Below are 10,440 nucleotides of genomic sequence, written 5' to 3'. Positions count from 1 at the left end.
GGGCGGGGTGGGGGCTTGCCAGCACTCACCACGCACCCACACAGACTCACACACACACCCTTCAAAGACACACATGTATGCACGTGCACACAGACTCACACACAGTTACACTTGCCTACCATACATACACATATACATACACAGTCACCAAAGACACACGGATGTATGGACTCATACCCATACACAAAGACACTCACTCCCAAGGCAGTGGGGGCACCTGTGAGAGACTCGCCACAGGAACCCAAGAGTGCGGCAGCATGAAGGGTTTGGGACAACAGGGGAAAGGGACAGGAAGAGAACGCAAGGGAAAGGAGCCCCAGGCCACACGCTGGACCCAGCAAGTCTGGGGCAAACGGTGCACTCGGATATCCACTGTCACAGCAGGCCGGGCGGGATTCTGGAACTTTGCATACACCCATCAGCTTAGGCAAGCCTAGCAGCCACACAGGAAAGTGAGGCAGTGAGCACCCACAGTGCTGGCCAGAACTGCGCTACACCCAGCAGGTGCCCCCTCCCTGGGGCACCAGGCCTGCCACCTCCCCATGCAGTGGATCTCCATGACGCCTGGGGGCCCTGACATAAGGAGATAGGGTATCGCCTGGTGACACAGCCCATCAGCCGCCACCTCTGGGCTGGCAGGCTCAATAGGCGGCTCTGCCCTGCACCTGAACAAGCTCTGTGGACGCTCGCCAAGGCCATGGCCGGGCTGCACAGGGCTTGCTCTCCTTCCTCATGGACAGGAGTGCCACGGCTAGGACAGGAATTCCAGACCCGGAATCCCTATATCCCCAGGGCTGGATCAGCCTCTGCAAGAGCCCCAGGAATAAAAGACAAAAAGAAAGAGTAACAGCCCAGCCCATGGAATTCTCCCCTCCATGGGGGACATGGATCCCTCAAAATCCAGCCTCTCCATTCCCCAGGGACCAGGTGGGCTTGCAGTGATCATTATTTATTGTGATATGATCATGGCTTCTGCCCACAGCACCTCGGCTGGCCCGAGCGCATGTGAAGTGTGCAGGCCACTTGACCTAGTTCCCCGCCAGGCTGGAGCCTGGATGGAACAACCCACACACATTGTATGTACATGTGTGCTCACCTGTGTGTGCTGTAGCACACTGTAAGTATGCAGTGTGACACCATTCATGTGGGAACCATTTGTGTGTGCATGTTGGGGGGAGGGTGTTCTGACAGGCCAGATGCAAGGGGACCTCCTACACTTGATCTCGGGACAGAAAAAGAAAACAGTATCCTGCTCGCTCGCTCACTCGCTCGCTCTCCCTCTCTCTCTTCCTTTCAAAGAAAATGAAAACAAGAAAGGGGGCGGTGTGGTGGCTTAGCAACTAAAGTTACTGCCTGCAGTACCAGTGTCCCATATGGGTGTTTGTTCAAGTCCCAGCTGCTCCATTTTCTTTCCAGCCCCCTGGTTAATGGCCTGGGAAAGCAGTGGCGATGGCCCAAGTGGGTCCCTCCCCACATGGGAGACCCTGAGTTCTTGGCTTCTGGCTTCTCCCTGGGCCAGCTCTGGCTGATTCAGGCATTTGAGAAGTAAAGCAGATGGAAATCACTCTCTTGTCTGTCTCCCCTAACATAAGTAAACTTAAAAATAAATTCACAAAATTAAAATCACCACTGCACAAACATACAGATTCTCACTGTAATCAGTCCAAAATGCAGTGACTTAAAGCGCCCTCCTTGCCCCTCAGCACACAGCTCAGGCATCTCCCCATCTCCCAGGCCATGGAGCACACACCATCTCCCCACACAGCCTGCCGCCTGTGGCGCCAGTGGCCACAATCTGGAGCCGCCCCAGGCCTCAGCAGTCACTCTCACTTCTTGGTCCTCTCCCATGCTGCCCTCCCTGCAACCCTGCCTGCTTTGTTCTGCTTCACAAGACCTCCAAGGCCCTAACGTCCCCTGTGGTCAGCAGCCCCTAGCACCCCAGGATGCCAACAGCACCCATGCAGGTTCCAAACTTACAGGACCAGTGTTGGTCACAAGCTAGGACCTCTCAGTCCAGGGTCAGGCACCCAGGCTCTGTCCCTGCCTCCCTTCGGCACCCACTGGCAAAGGCAACCAGGCCAAGTTCAGACGCACATTGAGCCCTAGATGTGCCAGGCCAGGCTCCCGGCTGGCACGAGGAAGAGCAGCGACCCCAACTGTGAGTCCCCGATCTCACGGCTTAATGCACCCAGGTCAGTACTTGGGCTTGAGTCCTCCAGTGCACGTGGTGTTGTGACCTCCCGGCAACCCCTCTTGCAGACCTGAGACTCATAGAGGAGAAGCCCTGCCTGAAGACACACAGCTCTAAACCCTGGGTCCCAGGACCAAGCTCTAGGGAGCACAGGCAGGCCAGCTGCGGGAGCAGAGGCAAGGACAGCCCCTGCCCTAGCAGGACAGCTAGCCCCTCTCCAGGGTTACTAGCCAGTGTGAGGAAGCTGCAGGAAGTTCATGGGAAATGAAATGAAAGGGCAAGTTTGAGGGTGGGTGTTTGGACTGGTGCTCAAGATGCTGCCTGGGACAGCTGCATCTCACAAGGGGTTCTATGTGGGATTCCAGCTGCCTGCTACGGCACACCCCAAGAGGCAGCAGGTGGTGCCTTGAGTGGCTGGGACCCTGGCACCCACAGGGGAAACGCAGACTGAGTTCCTTGCTCCCAGCTTTGGCCTGGCCCAGCCACAAGGGGTGGGGAGAGGCTCCCCTAGACCACGCAGCAGGACTCAGCATCACCCGGGGGTCCTCCAAGGAAGTGGCAGGGAACCAGGTTGAGGTTGGATTGTGAGGGACCCAGGCCAAGGAACACAGAGCAGGCCAGGAACAGAGTCTGATCCTGTGCCTTTGGGGTGTGTGGGTGAAGGGGGCACAGCCCTGTCTGCCCACTTTCTATTTCTGACCTCCAGGCCACAGCTCCTGGCTCTTCTTTCCTAGAGAGGTAGAGAGAGCTAGAGGTCTAATTCCTGGGTCACTCACATGTCCACCATAAAGGGAGCTGCAGGAGGCCAAGGCTGGGAGCTGAGAGCTCCATCTGGGTCTCCCACCTGCTGCCCCCCGGGGTCCACATCGGCTGGGGCTGCAGCCAGGGGCTGGGGGATGACAACGGAACCACAGCACCAGAAAACCAACACACTCTGCTTGCTGATTTTTTTCCCCAGTGGCCTCGCTGGTATCTCAGAGCCTGGAGGGAGGTGGTGGGGAGCAAAAGGAAGAGCTCTGTGTCTCGTGAGCTCAGGTCGGCGTGCTCCAAAATGACGTGCAGGACTGCCCTGCCAGCAAGGGGGTAGAGCGAGGCGTTCAGGGGCAAGCTGCAGAGCCGACCCCTTCCTGGGGGCGGGGGAAGAAGATTCTCCCTCAGCACTCCCCACCCACACCTTGCTCTCTTGAGAACAATAACTACTCCTGAGGTTTGCACTGAATACAACCTGTTTTCCCAGGACACGGCACATCTAGGACCTTGGCCTTGACCTTCGCAGGAGTGGGGGAAAGCAGGGGGCTCCCCAAACCACTTGGGTCTTCCAGTGAAGCCACAGAACTCACCCACAGCCTGGGGCCCCAAGTGTCAGCAACCAGGGGGCTGCATACCCCAACCAAAGCCCCAGATTTCCCCAACACAATTCCCTTCCCCTCCCCACCCGAGAGCAGCTCTGGGGGAGTGGGGAGCCACCGTGTACCTCTCCATACCCACTCACCCTCCAGAGTCAGCCACAAACTCCTTGGACCTGTCCACTTAAATCTGACGTCTCTGTACTGAGAATGACATCTGCCCAGGCTTGCGAAATCCTCAGAGGACACCTGCCCCCTGCAGCCCCGTGCTCCCCAAGTCTCCAAGTTGTGTTTTGGCACTTTTGCGGCTCCCACTGTCCAGAACTCTCACCCCAGGGTCCCTCGATCCTAGCCGACAGAGCTTCCACATGGCCACACCCTTACAGATCACACGGAGGGGAATCCGGACCATGGACAAGGGGTGCCCGTCTTTCCCCCACACCAGCTCCATGGGGGGCCTCGCTCCAGCCTGGCACCTGGCATACTGCAGAGCTTGGCAGTGGGGATGGTGGTGAACACACTCCCCCAACCCTGCAAAGAGGGAGTTCAGCAGCCAGTGCTGGGCTCACAGAGGAGAAAACCCCTTGCCCTGACTCCTGGCCTGCAGTCCCTGGGGCAGAAGGCAGCAGATGGTCGGCAGCCTTGTCCAGGTGACACCCCGAAGAGCCTTACGGGGGTGAAGGGGGCCCTGCAGACACCATGGCCACAGGATGGGACTGGTGCCTGCTGCAGCCGTCCGCTCTGCCTGCCTCCTTCCTGCCCAAACTGACAAGCACAAGTGTGGCCGGCCCCCGCAGTGCAGGAAGCGGGCAGCATCTCTCAGAGACCACAGCCCCACCGCCACTTCTTTAACCTTGAATGCCTTTTCGGGGCTCACGTGTCGCCGGGTGGCAGGCAAGCTGCCCTTACTTCAGAAGAACGGCATGGGGCGGAGTGGGGGGGGCGGGCAGGAAGGGCCATAGGTGGCGTCCGCCTCACCTAGTACGGCCAAAAGTGGTCATGGGGTTATTTTTAAACGCAGGGAGGAAGTATTTATTGTTCACAGCGGCTGAGGGGAGCCGGGCAGCGAGTGGCATACTCCCGGGAGGCAGTGCCGTGTCCCCTCCATCATGGTGAGCAGCACGGGGTCCTATGGACAGAGCTGGGTGGATGGGAAGGAGACCCATCTTGGAGCCAGGGACCCAAGGGGAGGTGCAGAAAGGCAGGGACCCAGCCCTTGGCCGTGAGCACAGGGAGGGATACCCCAGTGGGTTGCATGATGGGTAACTTCTCTGTTGTCCTCCCAGGGCAGCGGCAGCCCCCGGGCAGACACAGTAGCCCGGAGCGGAGCGCTGCCATGGCTCCTACTGCTGTTTGGTGTCACAGCCCGGCCTGCTAGGCACACTCCTTGGGTGTCACCTTGGCAGCTCGTGCTGCTGTTGTGGGAGGGGACATGCTTGGGCTCACTGTGGTCAGTCGGTCAGCGAGTGGGGCACAGACTCCTCAAGTAGACTGCCCACCTTCCAGCCCGGGCCAGTCCTCGTGGCTGTGTGACCTGGGACCAGTGACCTGGCCTCTCTGGGCCTCGGCTACCTCCCCTGTGCAAAGGGAGTCACAATTCTACATGGCCAGCAAGGTCACAGGCACCCGGGGTTTAAGCGTCACTGTTATTTTGAGTCAGGGAGAAGTGGGCCGACTTGGTATGGGGACAACATTTAGGGAGAAGGTCTCACTGCCATTTGAATCAAGGGCCAGCGTGGGTTGGGTTTTTACACCCGGGAAGGCGTCATGCCGCCTTGCCACTGCTCCGGCTGTGAGCCACACATCTCCTCTCCCTCCATCCACTCTGCTTCCATGTGTGCCCAAGTGTTGCTGGGAAAGGCACCAGAAGGGAAGCAGCTGGATCCTGGGGTCCTCATCCCAGCCAGAGACCCCAGCCAGGGCCCAAGCCACAATCTTCTCAGCCCTGCAGAAATCGGGTGCTCCCATTGCTACTGTGGCACCGCCCTGAACAGCTAGTGTGGCTGCTGTCTACCCAGTTCAGAGCCAAGCAGCCCCACAGTCCTGGTTTTCTGATTCCCCACTTCTCAACCTTTTCATCCACCCCTCCCACAGCCGCCCAAGAAAGCCAAGAAGAGGGCAGAAGGGGCCAACTCCAACGTGTTCTCCATGTTTGAACAGACACAGATCCAAGAGTTTAAGGAGGTGGGTGCCACGGGAGGGACCCAGGCTTGGTGGGGACCTGCTAGTGCTGTCATTCTCAACACCTTCTACTAACAAAGCAACACACTCCCTGCTGGACATACAGGAGGCGGCATCACAGTGTCGCCAGCGGCAGCACCCTCCACACCACCACGGAGCTTGCTCTGCAGCCCTGGGGCCTCATGTCCCCATCTGCTCTCTAGTGCTGCGTCACCATGCTCTGTGGGTGCAGGGTCCACATACCAGCTAGAGGGACCCATCTGTGCTTGCATCTCTGGTCACTTCCTTGGGGTAAGTCCCCAAAGCAGGATGGCGAGGTTGAAGGGGCTCAGGGAGAGAGGGAGAAACAGAGGACAGGAGGAGGGCTGGTCCGAGTTCACACTTGGGCAGTAACAACCAAGGCATCTTGGCTGGTTTGAGCAGGGTCACTTACTGTTCTAACCCCAGTGTCCCTTTGCTCCTGGTGGCCTTCCCCCCAGCAAGGGCCTGAGGTGGGACAAAGATGAAGCAATCGGGGACCTAAGCGATCCCCATGAGGGGCTTCCCAGCAGGACAGCTGCCATGGCGTTTTCTGTGTCCACTGGGTACAGGCAGGTCACACCCCTCGGCCACCAGGAAAGCAGGAATTGCTGGAACAGTTTCGCACTGCACCTGACCTTAGGACAGTCGTCCTCCAGGGAGAAGGGGGTGGACGATGTGATGGTGGGTGGCAGGCACGTGGGCAGGACCTCCAAACTCCTCTCCTTCTGGAACTCCTGGGCATTGCTTGGAGCTGATGGGGAAAATCCTTGCCCCTCCACCCCCGTCCCCCGTCACAGCCAATGGCGGAGGGGAGGAGATCTCTGTTTTTTAGTGGGGAAATCATGGCTTTGCTAAAATACAATTTATCTGCTTAAGACTCGCCTCTGTACAGTCGGACCATAAAGGCCAGGCTTTCTGCCCCAGCAGTAGCCATGCCCACCCCGCCCGGCCAGAGAAGGGCTCCCTGCTGCTCTGTCCCTGACGATCACTGCCCGCCTCTCCACCAGCGCCCTGCTCTCCCCACTCCCGTGGGGCTGTCTCCTGGTCGTGGGCCTACAGAGGCCGCAGAGCGTTCAGGTCCCTCCAGGCTTGCCCTGGCACAGCTGTGCATTTGGAGACACAGCGCTGCTCAGTTCTAGAAACTCCATGCCCACCCCACCCTCACCCTCGAAACTCCTCCCCCCCGCCATGACCCAGAGCTGAGTGGCACTGCCTCCCTCCCCCAGGCCTTCACTATCATGGACCAGAACAGGGACGGCTTCATCGACAAGAACGACCTGAGAGACACTTTCGCAGCCCTGGGTATGCGCCCTGTCCCCATCCCCACCCCGGCCCGACCACTGCCCCCAGGGCAATGCCCACAGGAGGAGGAGCTGAGCGTGTCACAATGCCCACAGCCTATTTTTTCTATGACATCTCTTTCTGGGGTCATGGAGCACAGTGTCAGCTCCCCACAGAGAAGCTGGGAAGTAGAGGCCGAAACACGGCCTGGAGGCCGCCTGCCCCTGCTGGGGGCGCAGCCTCTCTGGGTCTTGCTAGGCCTGTTTATTATGATTTTAATTGGGCTCATCCCATTTTGAATTCTGCTCTCAGTTGAACATCTGGGAGCATGAGTGCATGGGGCACGTATGTACCACACATAGCACTTCCACACCCACACTGTTCTGTCATGGCCTATTCCCATCCTTACAACTCCAGGGGCAACCATACACAGGTGTGTGGGTTGCGCATTGCACAGTTCTCCAGGGAACATCCCACCACGCATACGGACTGCAGCTTTACGCATTTGAAACGTCAATCATCCTAAGCAGGCGGTGACATTTTAAACTGGCTCAGAGGTAACGCCCCATCTCTGATCTTGCTCTCCCACCCCCAGGGGAGAAGCAGCCCTCACCAGGGCCCCTCTGAGGGGAACAATGAGGTTCCAAGTGGGGAAGGTGCGGCTTTAAAAATAGCCCAGCCCTCCCCTCAGGAGCTGCGGGAGCCCTGTCTGGCTGCTATAAATACCTTGAACAGCCTCTCTGGCCCCCTCTGTCCAATTCCTATCCCTGGACCGTCGCCCCGATACAGGCTCGCCAAGGCCAGTGCCCCCGTGGCCGTGGCCCTCCAGCCCCAGTCCCTGAGCCTCCACCTCCTTCCCCAGGCCGTGTCAACGTGAAGAACGAAGAAATCGATGAAATGATCAAAGAGGCTCCTGGACCGATCAACTTCACTGTGTTCCTGACCATGTTCGGGGAGAAACTTAAGGGTGTGTGATCACGCGTGACGTGTATGTATGTACATATATGCACACACCTGTGTGTTTATGTGGAGTGCTCATGCACTGTTGTGTGTTCACCTTTGGGCAGCAAAGGACCATGGGAGAAGAACATGACAGCGGCCAACCCCATTGCCTGGAGCCCAGCACGCGTGCCTCCTACGGGGGAGGGAGAGGCGCCTTCTGGGTAGGGGAGAGCTGAGGCTCGGGTCAGAAGCCTCTTGTTTGAGGCCCACATGGCCAGTGTAGCCAACATTAGGATCCAGAGCCCCGTCCGTCTAAATCAGATGTCATCTGACCTGGACCCTTCCCTGCCCAGAGGCACACGGGGCCGAGATGGGCATCTCTCGGGGCCGAGGCGGGCATCTCTCGGGGCCACTTGGACTAGAATCCTGCTGCCAGGGTCCTGCACAACACAGGCTCCCTGCCTGCCTTTTCAGGAGCAGATCCGGAGGAGACCATCCTCAACGCCTTCAAAGTCTTTGACCCAGAAGGCAAAGGGGTGCTAAAAGCCGACTAGTGAGTGGATGAGGGAGGGGGTGAGGAGGTGGGGGAAGGGGCTGATATGGAGAGGGGTCCCTGGGTCTGTCTTCATCCCCTGACACCTGAACCTCCCCTTCTCCCTGTGCAGCGTCCGGGAGATGCTCACTACACAGGCAGAGCGTTTTTCCAAGGAGGAGGTAAGGACTCCCCTGTGGGCACCCCCGGCTCCCAGGCTCACCTGCTTGGGGCCCCCATGCCCTCCTCACCACTGCCCCAGCCCCACAGACACACCCAGCCAGCCTTCTTGAACCCTGGCCACTCTCAACCCCTGGAAGAGGTACGGATGGGACCACTGAGGCCCAAGGAGTGGTTGCTTGCTTTTAAGCATCCTTTTAAGGACAGAAAATGCCAGAGCCTAGATTCAAACCCAAGACTCCCTGAGAGACTGGGGAGAGCAGCAGCTCCTTGTTAGGGGGAGAGCTGCCCGGTACAGCTGAGCAGGTTGTACACAGCTCAGCTCTGACCAGGGCAGTTCTCACGACACCCAGTCCAGACGGTTCGGCAGCGGACAAACACGTGTCTGCAAGGCGACACTGCCAGTGTCATCAATGAACCCTCCCATCCCCCCCAGCCCGGCAGGCCTCTCCCCGCCCCGCCCACCCCGACCAACCATATTCTTCAGTTTCACCTCCAAAGCCTCCCCTCCACCTTCCAGCTGTGTGACTTGGGACACACTTCCTAAACGCAGCATGAGCAATGTCCCATCTATGAAGTGGGGTTCACAGCTACCCTCGCAGTGAGTCAGCAGGTGCCCAGGGCCACCTCCACGCTGCCCCTTAGGAGCCTGTAAAAGAGGAGTGTCTAGAAAACACCCCCACTCTCTGTGGACCCCGTAAGGACCCAAGCTGCTGGCCCCTGGGCATGGTCGCGGGTTCCCCCCACCAGGCTGTGCCTTTTCCCTATGGCAGAAACACCGCCCCCTCCCCCAGACTCTGCAGGATGCATTTGGGAGGCTCTGGGTCGGGCGCCTGGGAAGGGGCAGGAGTAAAGAGGCGGAAGAGGCTGAGCCCACCAACTCCCTGCTGACCCCCGTCTGCCTCAGCGCCCCACACTGAGCTGCTAGCGTTGGGAGCTTTCCCCCGGGGGTTGGGGGGAGCACCACAAGGCCAAAGCCCTCCCAGGGAGGGACAGGGAACCCCTGACACTGGCCCAGCTGTGCCCTGCAGATTGACCAGATGTTCACGGCGTTCCCCCCGGACGTGACCGGCAACCTGGACTACAAGAACCTGGTGCACATCATCACCCATGGGGAGGAGAAGGACTAGGGGACTCGCCGGCTTGGGGGGTGGCAGTCCCGGACCTCTGCGCCTGCCCTCTGGCCTGGGGGCCACGTGGCCTTGCCTATCAGCCTGCCCTTGCCCTGACTATGGCAACATGTCCCAGTGCCACGTTGGAATAAACGGGAAATCGTGTGTGGTCATGACGTCTGTGACACAGGCATACCTGACGTAGCATAGCGAATGTCTGCTATGCTGCTGCTCGCCTCAGCGACTCTTTATTTAGAATAGACCTTTGCTGCCACTCAGGGGCCACAGGTGGACATGATGGCCAGCCAAGAGGAAGCCTCCCCACAAACAAAACCACAGTGCAGTGGATAGAAACCTCCCCCAGCGATCCTGCACGCTAACAAAGCAGCCAGGCCACACCTCTGTCCTTGCAGACCCGGCTGGCATTGCGTGGGGCCCACGTTGGGCTGGAATCCCAACTCGGGGTCCCCTCACTCCGCTGCGCAGTCTTTCTAGCACCTTCTCTGCCCTGGGCAGTCCCAGAGGGACAGGGATACTGCTCCCCCATCCAGCATCACACAACGTCACCCACACCCTCCACCCACCCGCGCGGGGTCTGGGGCGTCCACTGCCTGTCACCGCGGGTGGGGGGAAGTGGTCGCCCTGGATGAACCC

At 59.1% G+C, this 10,440-nt stretch overlaps 1 protein-coding gene across 1 annotated transcript; it reads left to right on the top strand.

Moving 5' to 3' along the window:
* Positions 1-4,589: 4,589 nt before the first annotated feature.
* MYL2 (myosin light chain 2) lies at positions 4,590-9,986 on the top strand. Its single transcript, XM_012929864.2, has 7 exons — positions 4,590-4,649; positions 5,632-5,721; positions 6,966-7,041; positions 7,883-7,987; positions 8,437-8,515; positions 8,628-8,676; positions 9,706-9,986. Exons 1-7 carry the CDS (start codon positions 4,647-4,649, stop codon positions 9,802-9,804), a joined length of 501 nt encoding a protein of 166 aa, XP_012785318.1. The 5' UTR covers positions 4,590-4,646; the 3' UTR covers positions 9,805-9,986.
* The last annotated feature ends 454 nt before the right edge of the window (positions 9,987-10,440 follow it).

The sequence above is a fragment of the Ochotona princeps genome, chromosome 29, assembly GCF_030435755.1.
Source record: "Ochotona princeps isolate mOchPri1 chromosome 29, mOchPri1.hap1, whole genome shotgun sequence".
Taxonomy (NCBI): Eukaryota; Metazoa; Chordata; class Mammalia; order Lagomorpha; family Ochotonidae; genus Ochotona; species Ochotona princeps.
The sequence above is the reverse complement of the archived record's forward strand: the minus strand, read 5'-3'. Positions and strand labels throughout refer to the sequence as shown.